This window comes from Gadus morhua, chromosome 6, assembly GCF_902167405.1.
Source record: "Gadus morhua chromosome 6, gadMor3.0, whole genome shotgun sequence".
In the NCBI taxonomy this organism is placed as follows: Eukaryota; Metazoa; Chordata; class Actinopteri; order Gadiformes; family Gadidae; genus Gadus; species Gadus morhua.
In genome coordinates this window covers 18389038-18408493 of record NC_044053.1, presented here as the reverse complement: position 1 = coordinate 18408493, position 19456 = coordinate 18389038, and the positions used below count along the sequence as shown (strand labels likewise).

The 19456-nt window shown below is 40.6% G+C and overlaps 2 protein-coding genes and 1 long non-coding RNA gene across 8 annotated transcripts in view; 2 read left to right on the top strand and 1 right to left on the bottom strand.

Annotated features, from left to right (window-relative positions):
• Positions 1-2467: 2467 nt before the first annotated feature.
• suds3 (SDS3 homolog, SIN3A corepressor complex component) lies at positions 2468-10317 on the bottom strand. Of its 6 annotated transcripts, none has more exons than XM_030358170.1 (12): positions 10106-10317; positions 8128-8197; positions 7933-7988; positions 6984-7055; positions 6825-6844; positions 5923-6070; positions 5425-5520; positions 5034-5095; positions 4917-4938; positions 4475-4580; positions 3775-3859; positions 2468-3280 (listed from the first exon to the last, which is right to left on the bottom strand). In XM_030358170.1, exons 1-12 carry the CDS (start codon positions 10215-10217, stop codon positions 3182-3184), a joined length of 948 nt encoding a protein of 315 aa, XP_030214030.1. In that variant the 5' UTR covers positions 10218-10317; the 3' UTR covers positions 2468-3181. The 6 variants fall into 6 exon arrangements, with proteins under 6 accessions (XP_030214030.1, XP_030214029.1, XP_030214033.1 ...); XM_030358169.1 differs by having other exon boundaries at positions 5923-6079; positions 10106-10316; XM_030358173.1 differs by lacking the exon at positions 10106-10317 and adding an exon at positions 9007-9158 and having other exon boundaries at positions 2469-3280; positions 5923-6079.
• Positions 9054-10617, top strand: LOC115545226 (uncharacterized). The gene is made up of 2 exons (XR_003977067.1): positions 9054-9176; positions 10279-10617. It is a non-coding gene; the product is annotated as an uncharacterized LOC115545226 (long non-coding RNA).
• A 1701-nt stretch (positions 10618-12318) lies between these two features.
• taok3a (TAO kinase 3a) overlaps positions 12319-19456 on the top strand; it is a 51980-nt gene continuing 44842 nt past the window's right edge. Inside the window, exon 1 of the mRNA XM_030359208.1 lies at positions 12319-12485. The gene's annotated coding sequence lies outside the window, so the exon portion shown is untranslated. The remainder of the gene's footprint in view (positions 12486-19456) is intronic.

Here is a 19456-nt window from a genome sequence, read left to right as displayed (position 1 = left end):
TGTGAATTTAAGCTACGGTATGGATTTTTGACGTTACTGTGTAACTGTCAGATCACACAAGTACTAAAGAAGCAATGATGTAATACCAGAGAAGCAGTCGTTTATTCATATTATCATCTGCCGCACACAGCAAAAAGCTGTGTTCTATACGATATTCTAGAACACTCCGGGAGCTCCGGTGCGAGACCTGGAGCTCAATATCTAAATGATATATATAATATATAGAAATCTATAATACACACGGCCGAAAGATGTGTGTGCCTCTGGATGATATTATGAATAAACGACTGCGTCGGGTTCTCCAACTTCTCTGGTCCTTCCAAATCAATCTGAAGTCCTGGTACATCTGGACTTCATAGAGTCAAAGCCAACGTTTCTTCCCCCAATTCCTTCTCCACCATGGCTGAGAATCAATACACGGGTCTTATTTCCGTTATGAATTGATACCGACGCCCGACCCGCGCCCGAAGGAAAACATTAGAATTACAGTATTGGGTGTTTGGCGTGGTGCTTTAGATTGCTGTGCAAAACAAGCACATCATCCACTGTAGACGGTTTTAGTTGACTCCCCCGCTCCTTAATAACATATCCAGCACGGGAGAAGTCTCGTTGGCATCGCCAAACCCGCGACCGACCCGCGCTGTTCAGACGTCCGACCCGACCCTCACCCGTGTCCGACACAGTATTCTTTTTAAGCCGTTTAATCCAAATTGTGTGGGTCATCCGCTGATTGGCTGTTATGTTATGTTGCTGGAGTGAACGCTGATTGGCATTGTGGGAGTTGTCGTCTTCAATCCAAGCGCCACAAAGTCACTGTCTGCATTTTCTCGGTCAAGAAGTTACCAAATTAGAAATTTATGTTACTATTCGACAACATATATGACCCACTTTCAATACTGATTCAAGTCTCCACAGGTAACATTCTCCTTTAAGATGACATTGATAGCTTTGAATGCTCATCAGCATTAAAATACATTACAATCACCTCTGTCAGCCCCCAGGCAAAGACTTTAGGCAAAAACATGCCTTTAATACACTGGAAAATTGAGGGATTGCTTTAACAGGGATTGCTTTAACAGGCATTGGTCTGAGGCAGCGACTAACACAACTTTTATGTTTCGCTCCTGTAAAAGATCAGGGCATAAAACAAAATAAACCAGCAATGGGTCTGTCAAAGACCCTTTGTGTTTAAGGCCAAATAACAGCTCTAACGGGAAAAAAAGACAACACAACCATACAAGGCAAGGTGCAATTTACCTCAAGTCATCCATACTATACAATTACAATTGGCATGTGGACAGTCAAAATTTAGATTATTTGGAAAATATAAAACAGGAGATGTGTTTGATGATGAAGGAACATGCTTTTTTCTTATGCATTCCAAATACCCAGAGCCTGAGCCATTTTATATAAATGCTACTCTGCTTTGGTTCAATGTAGTTCCAATGTCTTATCAGAAACCCCTATTTTAAGTCTTTTACCGATGTATGTTGTTTAAATAGAAAATAATTTCTAAATGAGATTCCAAAACAGCCAATTCGAGATGGAGAAGAAAAAACTTGAGATGTAGAAATATAATAATTTATTAAATAATTGTACTAGGCAAAAATTGAAGTTCCCCTCACACCATGTTGAACACTGGTGAACAAGCCATGTTAAGAGATCGCCTGAGTTGGTCTCTTGATTCTGTCTCAGAAAATGGCGCCCAGACTGACTTGACATGTACACAGAAAACGGTTTCCCATAATTCCGTACAACATGATTTCAACTGTTTATCACAGAAATGTGTAGGATGAACCTTATAGTCTCACGATAGTCGCCGACAATGAAAGCTGCTATTTAAACAAAATGTGTTAGGAACAATTGAGGGTATAGGTCTCCATAATACAGTAATGCAGCTGAAAAAATACTAGGTGCTGGCTAATTCTTAGCTGCTCATTAATGACATGTAGCTGAATCATAATTGTAGGTCACTTAGGAAAAACGTTCTACATTATTTGAGATTATGTATATTAGTTACTAATCTTAAATAATGTCCCCATTAATATCATTAGTATTAATTTCGACAGAAGTTCAAAACCGATCGACACATTCCCCTGCAAATATCCTTACAGAATTATTCTTGGATGGGGAGGTTAAGGCTGTAGCTTAAAATGACCTGACCTGATGGACAATTTCCCCTGCAGATATTCGGACAGAATTATTCTCGGATGGGAATGTTAAAGCTGTAGTTTAAAAGGACCTGGGCATATCTGTAGACAATGCTTATCGATAGTGATTTCAATAATATGATCAATATATCACATCCTAATCCTATAACTGATATTGTGTACCACTCGGTTGCAAAGAGTGGACAGAAGACTGCTATTGAGTTTTTGGAATTCTGAAAGAAAGTCTCCTGCTACTAACTAGGAGTGGCTCAATCTCGCACATCGTGTTTTTCCCCAAAAAAGTATATAGAACGCAAAAAGGAAAAACAGAACAGTTTAATCCAAGGGCAACACTTGCAATCAATATACAACCGGATGCATCCTACAAACACAGCTATTAGTTCAATCTGATGTTTGACATGAATGCAATGACAAAAACACAAAATAATCCTTACAAAGTTTGACGACCAAATTAAATGTTTCGAATAATATCAAAAATATATTTACGATAACAGAAAGAAAACATAACCTTGGGTGACTACATCGCAACCACCCAACTCAATCTGGTACAGCCCCCCCACGTCTGTGCGTGCACTTTTGTCGCCATGTTATTATTTTAGGTACGGAGCCATACCGCAGGTGGGAATGTTACAAACACTGTCGGAGAAAACTTGCTTTGTTGCAGAAGAGCACAGCTACGGCTGGGACAGTTTGAGGAGCCGGACAGAGCAGAGACCTTCGTGGAGCAGAAGGACAGGACCACAGCGAAAGGTACAAACCAGTAGTAGTCACAACGGGACGTTGGCCCTGCCCACAGTACATTAAAAGACGTGGGGGAGAAATGCAGCGAAGTGCATTCCATTTTTTGTTTATCAAAGTCATTCTCTAATGGGAATTGGAGCGTTGAACAGGACCCCTGGAGTCTGCTCGTTGAAAAGGTACAGACAAAAAGGAGAGAGGAAGAGAGTGAGTGAGTCTGGGGGCGGTCAATGCACAAGCGGAGAGATGAGTTGGAGGGTTAAAGGGGGGCATCACGCGGCCGACCGTCGCCGGATCACAAAGGCTCCTCGCTGTAACTGTCCCAGGTATATCCTCATCTTGGTGCTGTCACTGGTCTTCCGCACCCAGATCTAGAGGAGGAGCAACAGTAGCTGTAAGTCACTTTCTTTCCCTGTGGGTCTGACAACACACAGAGCACTCATCACACACCAGAATTGGTAATGCCTTCGTTAAAGAAAGAGGCCTTTGCATGCATGCATACATACATGAAACCATGCTTTTTCAATGCTTTCATTCAAGAAAGCATCACCCTTTCCAATGTGCTCTGATTGTGTGGGGTGGGGTTTGTCGGGTCGCATGAACACATTGTGATTGTCTTTTGGGTCCCAAGATGAAAAAGTTGAAGAAGCCCTGGTTCGGGAACCCATTTCCCAACAGGGATTCATACCAATTCAGATACTCGTTGGATAATAAAATACTGAATCTACATGACAATTATTAAGAAGAGGCATTTTTCCAAAGCAACTTCCAATGAGTGCAATCAAAAATTATGAAAGAGTGCAAGAACCCTTGTAGTACATAGAAATGTATATAACTTATGAAATAATTAAGAAATGGAGCCTGCCTCATTGGTTCCCACAGAGCAGATGACACAGCTGATCTTGGTGTTGTCCTTTGACTCTAGGTAGATGGCCTGGCTCTTATGGTACCTGCAAGAGTGGATCATACACAAGCATTAACAACACACATTTACTATGGAGGACAGTAAGAAGGTTGCTATTTAGTCAGCAAAAATAAAATATATTTGTTAAAAATATATTATAAATTATATTAGATAGGTCGCAAGGAAATGCACTTAATTAACAAAATTATACATATTTACTTTTTTTTTTTGATATTTTCTTTCCATGCATACATTGTTCTCAGAAGGTAGTGCAATGCATCTTTCTACAAGACTTTCCCAACCTACAACCAGCCTTTGTTATGATACATTACCTTTAATTTATTAATGTTTATAGCCCCTTAAAGTGCAGACCCTCCTGTTCTCACACCGTATGCGCTTGGTAGACATTATAGAAACAAAAAGCCTACAAGCAAGCTTGCTAAGGTCTTAAGACCTTCCAAACAAAAGCCTCCATCAAGCTGATGCACGCAGAGTTTCACCTGGCAGCATTAGAATACCTATAGGGCCATCTAGTGGCCAGTATGCATTATACAATACTAATTATACAAACACTGGGATGCCTGCGGGACACATCCGCGATACAACAAGAGACACAATGAAGCAACATTTGGCCACAAGTATGACAGCGGTGGGAACAGACCATCTTTTGTCGTAGTAGAGCTTCCCTTCCTCTATGCGGGCCTCATAGCGCTGGGACGGGATCTCCACGGGGGTGGTGGGGAGGTGCTCCGGAGACGAGGGAGATACTGGGGGAGCACATTTACAATGAACTCATATCTGCATATTACTGTCAAGTTTTGGACTGACATGATATAATATATGGAACAGGCAGATCATTCATTGTGCCCGTCGTGTTTGAGTGTTAATGTATTGCCATGAAATAAAGTATGTGGCATTTTAACAAGATATTTCCTAAAATTGTAAACACATATTTATATTTCAAATATGGGGTTTAATATCTGTATTCCATCATCATGTATTGAAGATGTCTTTAGAAAGCATTATGTTAATATTATACAATTCAGTGTAATTATTGTCCTTGGTTAAGCCCATATTCCCCGGCCTTATGAACTTGAACATACCTGGACGTTTTGGTGATTTCAACTGTGAAGAGACCATATTGAAAAAATTATAACAAAAACAACACAAAAATATATAAAAATATGTTGGCTCTTTAGAAAGTGACATGACAGAATTACCTTGTTTAGCATTCTCAGATCCTCCATGATCTGTTCGTCTGTTAGCAAATAATTTAACTGAGGTGTGCTGAGTTAGGGGAAGTGTAGCATTTATACATTCATGACAGGTACATCTTCCTAATAAAAACAGGTTCACTGCCAAGCATATTTACAGTTAGGTACCTCGATGTGGCTCATAAACTTGACAGAGTATGCAAATACAAATGTTTTGAGAAAAAAAAAAGCAGGAATTATATATGTACTGTATATATGGCATAATAAATAAAATAGTCTTTACAAGCCATTACCCTAAGAAGCAACAATACACAGAGCACAAGTAGAGACTTAACGTGCCATTACCCTAAGAAACAACACACACGCAGAGACTTTCTCCTCAAAAAGAAAAGGATATCAGGAGCGGGTTTCCTGCGTTTGTCTGGAATGGGGACCGGATCATTCGGTCTTCTCCTCAGCTTTCTGGTCGTATTGGGTTTCATCTCCATAGAATCTGAAATACCACACATTTATGAAATTACAGATTCCAGTTTTGGGTTTGTCGGTTAATAAAAGGGCTAGAGTATTTAAAATTGTCCTAATACAGTCTCTAGCTCTTTCCACGAATGAATCACACTTTAATGATAGCCATGATAACGTTCATAGTTGGAGGCTTCAATTGGTTAACATCAAAGAGAACGTGGGATGCCATTTCGCAGCGGAAGTAATTTTAGTCCGAGCACAGCTAATACTGCCAACACAAATCAAAACTATTTTAGGAAGGTGCTCCTTCAGATCTTTTAAGGCCAGAACAGGAAAAAATTAGGAATATTGTTCAATCAGGAACACAGCCTCTCTGATCTCTCCACAACACAGGGCCTGGGATGGCATACATGTGCTGCAGCTCTCCGCTTACCACCCGTCAGCTCCATTGTCACTTTCTCATTCTCAATCATCTTCTTCTTCTCTTCTAGTTCTGCGATGAGGTTCTCCTTCAGCTCCACCTTCTTGTCATCAAACTCCTTCACCGCAGCCTTTTTCTCTTTGATGTAGTTCCGCTCCACCTGTTCGGTCTTCAGGGCAGAGGTTCACATGGGCCCATACAAGGTTAGGATTAAATTCACACACACACACACACACATTGACCAGTCTCATATTAGAATAGTTTTGGAGAGTGGTTCCATCTTCTCATAGAGTGACTTGAACAAAAATGTGGTCCAACCAGGAGCACCAGTACCATGCATTATAAAATAATCAAGCGGCTGAGCATAAAGAGCTGCTGTCCAATATAATGCATCTGTTAAATCCTAGATAAAGAATGTCTACTCATTCTTGAGTATAAGGAGAATAGCCAATGGGGAGGTGGAATAGAGCGCAAACATGTTTGTTTGCAAGATTATTTTTTCCTTCCTCCGGTTGCAATAAATGAATCAATGCAGCAATCAGAATGATGTTGTTCATATAGTCTATGAAAAAGTACACTATTCCCAGACAGTTTGGGAGATTAACAATTAAAAAAGAACATTGACAAAACATCATTACTTGGAGATATATTCCTACACTCTTCGATGCAAAGATATTTAGTTTCCCTGAGGGAAGCTGAATTCACTTGCCTATACACTAGCCACATCTTAAGAGGTAAATGTGGTCACCATGACTCAACATAAATTGTCATTAAAGCCAATTCTATCTGTGAGTCTAAGCTTGACCGATAAGTGGGCTCCCATTCTTATAGTTTCAAATTAAGCAAATCTAGAATTTTCTAAAACATCTGAGGTATGTGAAATGCAGTAGTCTTCAAAAGATGATAATGATTACCTCAAGCTGGAGAAAAAGATCTACAGGGAGAGAGCAATACAAGACACTTTTGTTAACGAACATTGCCAGCACAGGCAGACAAATTCATGTATAATTTAAATCATCCTAGGTTACAGACAGGAATACGAGAATGTTTTCTAAAAAGAAAAAACATCTTGCCTGCATTGCGGAGCCTTTCTTTGTACTGCTGGTCCAGCTTTTTCATTCTCTTCTGGTACTCCTGCAGTGACCCTAAAAAAACAGCACTTTCACTTACTACAACAAACAACACTATTTACCCCAAGAGTGTCAGAAGGAAGAAGAAGCTGTGGTCAGAAAACCAAACCGACGACCCAGCATCTATGCTTTTTTATTTGTAGGCGTCATCGGTCACATTCTTGTAATGCCTATCTGTAATCACCATTATAAACAAATTTTGGCTGCTGTCCATTACACGTAAGGTATATTGACTTCTTAGACTCTTTTTTTTGTTTGTTACCTCAATTAACTAATCCACTGTTAATAAACTTGTGTGAATGCTTCATGATAAGAAACGCAAGTGTCTTCTAAAAGATCGCCAGGCTAATATAGACTTTTTTAGGGGACTATGGTTCATATAATCCATAGTTAAACATCTTGTATGTCATTGCTGCACTTGTCGTGTTTGACAACAATGCGTGTCATGAATCAAATTATATTCAGCACAGTTAAATTGAGAAATTATTATTTCAATCATAATTTCGCAGATTCCTCTCAGCTATGGGTATATTAGCTTTCACTGAACAGGTTTTTGACATGCATAAATAATTTACATCCTCAACTGAGAAATCTAAATACATGGTTAATGGAAAAACTTAGTGTGTTAGGTTGAATAAGTAAATTGAGCAGTTACGAAGCAACTGAGACTTGGCAAACAAGCATTATAAGGATCTATTCTGTAGTATAGAACATCTATATTAGAACATCTGCAACCACAGAGGTCGTTGACTAGGTAAAAATTTAACACAATATATCAAAGGATCAATCATGACGACTTACACATTTAAAGAAAACGACATGACACTCATTCCAGCAAAAGTCCCCATTCCTGTTGGCAACTCAGGAGCAAAAAAAACAACCCAGAAATTACCTTCTTGTAATTGCTGTAACTGTCTTTTTAGGGAGGCCAGTTTATCTTGGTACATCCTATGAATGAAAGAACAAACTTTAATCATCATTCCACTGAGTCCGTGAGATACAGATAAGTACTTTGTCCTCCTCTGGGGATAAATTATGTAATGTATTGTTACATCTCTTTATTAACTCATAATGGATCAAAACTCACTGCTCTTTAATTTCCACATAATCATCATCGTCATGCTTGGCGAGGTCGGTTTCACTGGCATCCTCTGTGTCTGAAAGGTTTTGGAACACGGACACATTGAATAAACAAGAGGACTACACTTAATGTTGCAAGTATAATGACGCATTCATCAATATTTTAACTTCCATTCAAACCCTCTCCTAGAAATTCACACCCGAACATGTGCTCGCCAACAGGTTAATAGAGGGACCAGACCCACAGCGAGTATGTTTGGTAGGTGGCAAAGAAAAGCCCTGGATCAGATAACATGCGTGGCATGGGCAGGCTAATGGTGACGTACTGGTGGCTCGGACCGGTGGCTAACCTCACAAAATGAGGCAGTGAAATAACCCACAATTCAGAACAGTAGCATTAAGACAAGCAAAAGCTGAAAGTACAATTTGGCACGATCCTCTTAATCCTTAAACCTGACATTACTGTTAATGTGGCGCTCGTCCCCTTCGGCTTTAACTTGGATGTCAAGCGTCTGCTGCATGGCGGAACTACTGACGGTCCTTCCAACTGGTCCGTGTCTACTTCACCCCGTCACAGCGGCTGCTTGAGCTAATTTAGCATTGGAGCATCGGCGTCGCGATGTACGGACCAAAAAAACTTGCCATTCAAGTTCAGCTGCAGCAGCTAAGCTAATGCTAACTCACAGAGACGACAGAGAATAAAAAGGGTTCAGGCTTCGTACCAGCCTGACCCGGTAGTTCTGATCCGATAGCATCGACGCGTTAGCTTCAGTTAGCGCATCGCCATGTTAACAGGCGAGCCGGGCGCTGTTATTATCCGTTTGAAAGTATGGTCAACCACAGCTGTTCCGGTGGCTCTGGGAGGACGGGGAGGAAAATGTCAAACCTTTCAGCGTTGTCATCCTGTATTTTCTGACCTTTACCCTTCCACTCCCAGGTCGGGTATAGTGTACTGGTTGGAAGGGCAGAGCTGGACCAACTCACCGCAGGGCTCGGTGACCTGTCAGTGTTCGCTGTTAACGTTACGTCGTAACCAGCCGGTACCTCAGTACTATGGTTAGTTACTCATAGTTTTGTACAGTCTACGGGTTACTATGGAGACTGGTTAGTTGCTGGTATAAAACAGTCTATAGGTACTATGGGGGACTTGTTAGTTAGTATAATAAAACAGTTTACTTGTTACTATGGGGAACTGGTTAGTAACTAGTAAAAAACCGTCAACCAGTTATTATGGGGGGAATAGGTTATAAGCTAGTATAAAACATTCTACCAGTTATTATGGGAAACTGGGATAGATACTAGTATAATTCAGTATACAGGTTAATAAAGGTCACTGCTGAGGTGAAAGTATAAAACTATACGGGTTACTATTGAGGACCGGGTAGTTAATAGCATAAAACTGTACGGGTTACTATGGGGGACTTGTTAGTTTCCTTCCGGGGGACTGGTTCGTTAATAGAGACAGTATACGGTTACTAAGGGGACTGCCTAGTTGCTAGTCTAAAACAGTCTACGGGTTACAAACGGGGACTGGTTAGTTACATATGGTTAGAGGTTCTCCCTCCACATTGCCAATTAAAAGACAAAGAGGTGTTGCAAATACCGCGTTTTACTATAGGGTATATATTCACGACACACGTTTATAGACGCACTATTCCACGGGTTGGAAGTCCGACCAGAGGTGCTGCCTTTAGGGCTAACATTAAGACAGCTAAACGTAAGGCTAACAGGAATTGTACTATTTATCTCCCAGACAGCTACCTGTAGGGCTAACTTGCTTCCAGAAATGGCATCATTAAGCTCCACATGGAGCCGTTCTTATTGTACGTCGCTAGAAGTACACATTGTAAACTATTTTATTAATTGAACGTTTAATTGCTGTGATTCAAAGCCATATTAGGTGAACGGTGCTCTATATACATCTGGACATCCCCAGCAAGTAGACCGAGCCAGGCTGGTGTTTACTCTGCTCTCTTTTCCTTTACCTTCTTCTGAGTCTCTTCCTCTGAAGCTCCTATCATCCTCCTCCTCCACACTGTCGAGTTCCTCTTCATCGTTATAATAGTCTACCATGGGTGATAGCAAAGTTGAAGCCATTTGTTTGCTTGTGAGATGTAAACAAATGCAAAAACCCAAACAATCGATTTGTGTTTTGCAGCTTGGAACAGCGCCTACAATTTCTAGGACCACCGATAACAAAGCTGCCCGTCGATTTGCCTGGATAAAATGTTAATGTTCACAACGTTAATGATAGCAATTCTCTGATGTATATTGAATACGTTTAGATTATTGTATGATGCATTATTTATTTGATACAATATGACAGTTTATTTTTTATATTAAATAGGAGTTATATTTGAAATCTCTACAGGCATATATTTGATAACCGCATAAACTCTGGCCTATTTCTTTGTGTTTTTGAATCAACCTAAAGGGAAAAACGATGTATCGTAATGCTTAAATGACTAAATTAAATTGAATTAAATCTTTAAATCAATCCCATCATATTTATTACTATATGTGTATCAATTGTACAGTTTCTTATATAATTGAACCCTAATGTGATAAGTAAGTAGGAATTAAATGCATTGCTATTCTGACTGGAAGGTGAACTCTAGGGCTCCTGATAACGCATTTTATTTAGTCCATTATATCCATCAGGTAGGCCTAGAAATAGAACTGGACACTGAAATTGAAAGGAGGACACTTGGAACTTGGAGTGCGTCTGTTATTTCCAAACAATGGTTTGTATTAGTTTATGCATTCACAAAGACCAAATTCTAAATTGTCGGATGATCCCACACTGGTGTGACGAGAATTCATCCAATAAGTCAGCATTAGGCCTACCTGATAACTACTAAGAACAGTTATCGGCCACGTGTGTAGATAGAAGTGTTTGTTTAACTGCTGTGTTTGTTTAACTGCTTTAAATACTACTACCTGTTAGCCTGCCAAATAACCATTGGACCGTTTTTGGATTGTCTAGGTTGGTTCTGTTTAAGCGACCAAATGGTTATAAAACACTGTTCTTTCCTTAAGTTACCAACTGGATATAACATACTGCTCTTTCCTTAAGTAAAAAGCACTAAAGGGTTATAAGACACTGCTCTTTCCTTAAGTATAAAGGACTAAATGGAAGACACTGCTCTTTCCGTAAGTATAAGGTGCTAAAGGTGTCATAACACACTGCTCTTTCCTTAAGTATAAGGGACGTAAGGGTCATAACACACTGCTCTGTTCTTTGGTCATTATAAGCAACTAAAGGGACTGCTTTCTCCTTTGGTCAGTATAGGGGACTAAAGGGTCATATGACGCATTGCTCTTTTCTTTGCAATTGATTCAGAATCTTTCTCCTATAGGGACATTCCCATGTTTTTTCTCATTCTAGATATAGTTAATATTGTAAAGTTCTTTAATAACCATGGCACCAAATTCAATTTATCTTACCCACAGTTTATTATTGTTGCACTCCGCAGATTACTGCTTTGCATATAAATCTGTGAAGGGAACTTCCTCTCAAGCCCATTGTTTTGGCAAGATTTTCTATGCTTGATTGAGGTGATGTTATGAATCATCTGCTGCCTGATGTGACTTCAGGACAGCCACAATGACATATTTGAGGTAGTGGCTGGTTGCCAAAAGTTTAATTGCCCAATGTCAATGGGATTAGGATCATCTCGAAATGTAACTTCTTCAAGGAGTCAAATTATGCTCTTAACTAGTACATAGAGACTGTATCATCCACTCACTGACTCTGATGATAGACACAAATAACAAACCAAAATAAGCAGGATACTGTACTTTTACGTCTGCAAATGACAAGGATTTGATTACGACACAAGGGGGCACTAGTGCAATATAGAATCGTCAATTCCAAAGGTAGCATAAATCTATTTAAGTTTAAATACAACTATAAAAGCCGACCTCCATTAATGTATAAATTATTCAAAGGAAAAATAATTCCTATTTTCCATAATTCAACTACTAGCAGAATTATTTTGCAACCACTCATTTACAATGTTCTTATGTTTCCATTGGACAAAAAAAGACTCTTCTTAGCCTACGTATGTTATGATCTTTATGTTTTTGTTGAATTTGATCTAAATATACGCGCCATGTCTCTTTGCAGGCTGCTACACAGTCCAGGCAAGTAGACCAGTAGGCTATACTAGTAGACGCAACTTATTTCCGCCTGTCAAAGTAGCTGTCAAACAAACCGCTTCGAGCAGCTGCTGCTGGAGGGACGAGGAGCACCAGGAAGTCCTGACTACTGACAGCACTTCGGAAAGTCACACCGACATCTTCAGCGTTGGACTAAATGTGTTGGATAGCGTTCGTTTTTCAACAGCTACACGAATTTAAGTGGTAAGTGTTTGTTTTCCGACGATAATACGAGAATGCGTTGCTGCTGTTCTGCTTGCAGTCTTAGTACTACTATTGAGCCATAAACCCCTCGCTCATTCACAACGACACTTCCTCGTGGGTTCAACGAGGTACGCTTTGTTCAAACTAAAAGTGCCCAAACCGTATGGTTTACATGTTTTTTTAGTTTCAAGTCGTAGCACGCTACCTTGCTCTGCGACGTGTTTTAAAGCGCGCTGTTGTCCACATTCTTAATTGCTGCTTGTTTTACACGTCCGTCCGATGCCGTCCGCTAAGTGCGTAGTGTTGGTTTCACTAAAGTACTGTTGGACAGCTGAGGTCTACACCTGGACATCACCATACACCTGGACATTGAAATCATATTTACATATTTTCCTTTATAGTATATCCTGATATGTCGCTTTGGCTTAACGGTTAAGCACAGTATGCCATTGACAGATCATCTTGTTCATACTGCAGGAGGTAATTTTAAACCAGACTGTTCCCGACGGGTTATCATCACAATGTGTATCATAACATTTTGTATGATGGGTTATCTGTGTATCATCACATTGTGTATGACGGGTAACTATCACATTGTGTATCTTACCATCACATTTTCCAAGGCGGCTTATCATCACATTGTGTGTGACGGGTTATCATCACATTGTGTATCTTCACAATGTGTCCGACGGGTTAAAATCACATTGTCTGGGACGGATTATGATCACATTGTGTATATTATACTCACATTGTGTAATACGGCTCACCATCACATTGTATAATAGTAGCCTACTACAATCGCCACACGATGACTCGGTGCTGGTTAATAAGGACATCATGGTAAATAAGGGCATGTATGATGTATAAGGACATATAGGCCCTATGTTCAAATAAGGTCATGTATGGTCAATAAGAATGTATCGGCCACATGACACGTCGTTAACCGTTTTTTCTCTTTCAATGTTTCGCGTTATTGTGATCAGAACGATTTTCCCCCGCTGCTTGTTTCAGACCAGTCTCTCAAAAGACCCCGAGTTGGTTCATTTAACATCATAGTCCCAAATACAACAATATACCTTAAACCCGCACTTAATTTAGGCTATACATTTGTAAAATATTATCACTTCAATATTTTTGCTCCGTATTGTATAAATCAAATGTAGGTTAACGTGACGCGCTGAAAATGACAGATTTTGATCAGGGTACTGAAACCCAATCTGGCCAAACATGATGTCATCCTCCAGTGTGTATCGCGCATGAGGAGGAGCTGACAGCCGCGTTCTGGTTCTTATTGTCACAGGATTTGATATGAAAAAAAAGATTGTGTGCATCCTCAGAACTCACATATTTGCCATTATGTTCATTGTTCAAAACATTTTTTTAACTAATCATTTGGGCTGAAGTATTACGGCATAGTACAAGCAACGTGTTTGTACAAGAGGTCATCTTTTATCAATTAAGAGTAAATACAATAGGTATGTCTTTCATTTGTTCTGTGACTTTGATTATTAAAAACAGTAGACTATGCATAAATAAGGGGATAGCATTTAAGACACTTCATTGATTGTTCTCTGTGTATTTATTTACTTCTAGTGTTGAAATAGTTGATGAATAATGTATGAATAGCCTGGGTCTATTCATAGACAGTAACAAGATGCTCACCTTTAGAACAGCAAATATGAGCAGATTAATAGGGACAGGTAGGAGCTTCTCATGACAAACACCACTGTGCTATTCATGAATCTGCACAAATCCCATTAAGAATAGGTTGCCTGTTTGCCTTTTGTGTTTGTGTGAATTCACGGGAGCATGAGAACATGGGCACATCAGCTGTTGACCGGTCTGATTTGACTGTCAGAGAAAAGAGGAGTGGACAGGAAGACTGTTCCTGCAGTAGACCATGAATCAGAGCAGGAGGTATAAACCAAATTCAGCACCTGGACTTCACTGAACAAGGCTTTGGTTAATCGGATGCTGGATAAATGTGGACTTATTTTTGAACCGCCTCACTTCAGAGGTTCCTTTTCCCAAAAACTTCAGAGGGTGTGAAAAAATCGTAAGAACCGAAAAAGTATAACTTTGGGGAGGTTGTAGATGCAACCAGTGCTTCCATGGACCCTGATCAATGGGAGGAGTCTGATTAGTGGGCAGCCTTGACCTCAATATTCCTGACTTTGCTGTTGTTTTACAACTCTTCTTATGGAATGAAACAGATTGAAGTGCCAAGTGCCTAGTAGATCAACGTGCAACTACAAATGACTATTGGAAGTGTTGGAGACCATGTTCCACGTTGTGATCATTTACATTTAGCAGAAAGTATGAGGGTCATGGATGTCAAAGTTACTGATTTACAAAGTGATGTTGTTGAATCCATGACAGAATAACAGTCCTTCTGGTTGGTTGCCAGGCCTACAAGTGGACCATTTTAACATTTAACATCACATTGTAACAATATGTTCTGGAACTAAATGCACAATTACTTACTTACTTGACTATAGTAGCAGTTCAAATATATGTGTTAATAGCCTTTCATCACAAGCCTTTGCAGGCTTGTGATCAGTGTCAACCATAGGACTTCAGAGTAATGTTGCAATGCTTTCTCCTGATCTACTTCACCATGCTCCTCAATCCCCTCCAAGGAAGGTCTTGTATTCGTCTTGTCTCTGTTTGTCAGCCACGTGACAACAGGCCCCCCTTTGGAGAAATAGAAGAGAACTATAAAAGTCGCTTGGGTTTTTCAGCCAGTTGCTGCAGCGGTTAGTTGGTTTCGTCAAATATTAAAGCGCTGCTGTCAGGCTTAATGTTCTGCAGTGATCGGGTTTAGCATGTCTAATATAAGAACGCTGTCTGAGTTGGTGAGACTTATGCCTAGACCTCCGTTCCCCTGTCCCCTTTTCGTTGCTCCTACTCAAGCAGATGTGCGGTTCACCCGTACGATTATTCAAGACTTTAAAAGACTGGGCTGAGCTGCATGGTTGTAAGATCTGAAGTTTACCACTGAAGGAACACAAATGTTTGGCTAAAGAATAGTGTCCATTCGATTATTAATAACATGTATGTCTCTTCACGCAATACACTATCTATATCTACTTGTGATTATTAAGTTAGAATGTTTTGTCATTAAACCTAAATGTCTTTACAAAATATATTTAAAAGTAGACCTTGAACTCTTATCTTCGGTGAAATTTTCTGAAAACGGGACAAATGCAATAAGAGTTGATGGTTTTTTCCTACATGTTAAAACACACTAGTCAGTGTGTTGTTTGCCCTTCATGTTAGGGGACATTTTTTTCCTGAAATTAATTTGGACTCTTAATCTGGCCATACTCTTGTTAACCAACCTAAATTCTCCCATGTGACCCCCCCCCCTTTTCCTGGACCTCCACAGTCCAATGGCCCCTCTGTAGTAGCTTGTATCAGATTAAATGATTGTTCTGGCCTACTAGGCGTTCGGAATTGCCTCTGCCTACCTTCATGCGTTGGTCAGACCACACACCCCAGCTCGAGCACTCCGCTCAACAACTTCAGCTGGACGTCTTGTACCGCCATCGTTAAGGGCAAGCAAACGTCGATCATCAAAGTGACACCTCTTCTCTGTTTTGGCACCGCAGTGGTGGAACGAGCTCCCTGCCGATGTTAGGACGGCAGAATCGCTCACCAGCTTCCGCAAAGGACTCAAGACTCACTTGTTCAGAGTTCACCTAGACTCTATATTGCCACCCCCTCCCACCCCTTCTACACACTTATTGTATCTTCCGTGCTGGCACTTAGTCTACCCACTTATTGTATCTTGTATGTCCTGGTACTTAATGTACGCACTTATTGTATCTTGTGCGTCCTGCCACTTAATGTACACACTTATTGTATGTCGTATATTCTGGCACTAAAAGAATAAATAAAAAATAGTACTATTTATGTAGCATCTTATCTTTGCTTGCTTTGTTGTATACGGGGAATGGGTTAACCTAGCAATTGTTGGCGCTTGGCACATGGTTCTTTGAACATCCCTACTGTACCGACAGTGATATATTGTTGCTCCTTCTTCTGACCAATGTATTATTATTATTATTAAGTTGCGGGATATATTTATCCTGTACTAAATATGTAGTAATGCAGGAAATGCCTTTAACAGAAATATACAGGCCTTCTGGTTGAATGCCCTTAACCTCTCTATCTTCATTTGTCTTCGAGCTACGAGAAAGAGTGGGCATTGACTCTCATCTACCACGAGAAAAGTGTGAAAGCAATCTTTTTAAATTAGCCCAGCAGCTTGTATAAAACCTGAGTCATAGCCTGTGTGGACTGCATGTCCTCGCTCTAGGTGCCAGAAGCTGGGGCCTAACAGACGTCCAATAAGATGATGGCGTCACAATCACTGTGACCTGTCTGTCTGGGTACTGCTGTTCTATCGCTCAGTGACCGGCTGACCCGCTACAGATCCCTCAGCATCTCAGTGATTATCTTAATCTCAGGACTGCGCTTCAGGAGCTTTGGGGTGCTGTGCGATGCAGCCGCCTCCCAACCCAGCCCACCACATACTGTACTTTAAATACTGTGCAGACTGACATATTTGTGGTGTTCTCTTCCACATGTAGGGTACACTTTTCCCCTCTGCACTTTGCTAGTTCCCTTATTTACTGGTAAGCATAAAGACTTGATATGCTTATGACCCCCTGACATGTGTGAATAAGATGTTGGTGTGAATCACTTGGTACGCAATGTTTCTGTTAGACGGTCTTGGTTACATTTATTTATTTTAGCTTGTCATCATACAAAAACGGTTTGGCAGGTTGGTATTTCCGGATGTGGGGAAGCAACATGAGCATTGTAATTATAGCCCTTTAAAGCACATGTAGGCCTAACTCTGATCATCCGGCCCTGTACATGCCCAAAATCCCCCCTCATTATTCCCAGTGAAATCTGAGTTGTCTCGCGCCACGTTGAAACTCCGCGGCATCACCAGGGCCAGCATCATCTCTCCATCTGAGACCTCAGCATGGCTCACGTGGCTTCATACATCCGCCCACTCCCTGTCTCCTTTCGGGGAGTTCATTTAGCTTGGCAGAATCAGGAATAAAGACCAGGCCTTGGAATATTTTTGGAATCGCATGTTCTCGTTGCTGTAACTGTAACTGAGGCCTTCTTAAAATATTGAAAGCATCATCTCTTGGGCCTACGGTGTGGGTTCCATGCTGCTGCTTTCCCTCCCCTGCACTGAACCTGCTAAAGAAATGACAACGCAGACATCCGGCCTGGCCAGAACTGCGTGTCAGACCAGCTTAAGGTGCATCATCGTGATCGACACGTCCGAGTCTGAGCTAGGGTGATACATCTTGCCAAGGTCGTCTATTTTCGGGTGCTTCTGGTGCCCGTCCAATAACACCAGTACCATGTTCTTTGTGTCTCGTAGGTCCACCGTATTTTCTACTAGCTCCGTATTTAAGAGCATCAATTGTTAATTTTGTCGCTCATTTCTTTTAATCATTTCTGCATGACTGAATCTATATGTAACATACAACAATATGCTAAAGTAAATCCTTTTTTCGTTAAGCATATATTGTGCATAGATTTTTCGTGTACAAGAAGCGAGGATTTGTATATTCAATCCAACATGTAAAACCTAATTCGTCAAGCCCATACATGGAAGCCAACCTGTGTGTGTGTGCATGTTTGTGTGGGTCAACCATAGGATTATTTGAATGTGTCTGAAAAGCTGTTTTTCCTTTCAATTACAGATTGATGTGACGCATTTTACGGTGATGTCACCTTCCTATTTTGCTGAGATAGCAAACAGCCTTTCTGGTCCAGCTGCTTAGGGACCCGACGTTAACACTTGACAATGTATTCATCTGCGGGAGTCCCGGAGTGCGTGCAAAGCCATCTGACCCCCCTTCAAACGAGACATTCAAGCCTCAGCTCAAGCACATCCCTAATGCTCCAACTGGATGGACTCCATGGGGTCAAAAGGAGATTTGCTTCTGATGAATCTGTGGAATGAATTTGAAGAGATGGTGCTGTACTCCCAGCAGAACCAAATCAAGTTAAATTAGGTTGTATTCTAAATCAGCATGAAATCGTATCTGTTCAAATCCCAACAGAATTGTGTGGCTGAAATTCAGTATGGTGTGGCCTTATTCATTTATAATGCATGGCCATTGGCCAGATTTAATCTGAGGTTAACCTCCCTCTGTTGATATTGGGGTTGAGCAATAGTAGCTTCAGTCCACAGTTAAGCATTAATACAATCCCTCTTGAGATTATTTTACTCACTCGGTTTGTGATTCATGGAGCTAGCCATAAATAATTTTCAGGATGTTTGTTTACACACTTTCTTGTGAAATAATGGGGGGAATATAAATTAGGATTTGATTTCTTTTATTTTGTCACCAGTCCATATAAGGATGGATTTGTGAGTCTTGTGAGTCCTTGTGAGTGCCCAAAGCGTGAGCTTGAATAAAACAATACTTCTAATTATAATGTGAAACTCAGATAACTATCACAATCAACCCAGACCCCCCCCGCCCTCTGACACTTACTTCTGCTCTCTGCCTACACACACACACACACACACACACACACACACACACACACACACACACACACACACACACACACACACACACACACACACACACACACACACACACACACACACACACACACACACACACAGATGAAACTGCTGTCATTTGGTTATGTTGGTTATGATTCTCTTATCCGATTAGGATTATTTTAGAAAGTTAAAATGCTTTCACACAAGTTACTTGGCTATTTATTGCAGCCTGCCTGACCTGTGTCAACTGTCACTGCCTGGGAGAAGAGGAAGTTGAAGATTGACAGTTTTCTGAGAAGGGTGCCGGTCGGCCATTGCAGTTTGCCTTGCCCTAGGCGTTCTTTACATTTATTCGGCAGTTGCTTTATCAATCGTTGCTCAACTCTCTTTAGGGGTAATCAAGGTGAAATTTATTGAA

Excerpts from the sequence above, each read along its gene's own strand:
- suds3 (XM_030358169.1), bottom strand. The coding sequence starts at position 10,217 with ATGGCTTCAACTTTGCTATCACCCATGGTAGACTATTATAACGATGAA. Across the intron at positions 4,581-4,916 it reads GAAATCACCAAAACGTCCAG|TATCTCCCTCGTCTCCGGAG; the intron begins GTATGTTCAAGT and ends GTGCTCCCCCAG. Across the intron at positions 3,860-4,474 it reads CTCTACTACGACAAAAGATG|GTACCATAAGAGCCAGGCCA; the intron begins GTCTGTTCCCAC and ends CCACTCTTGCAG.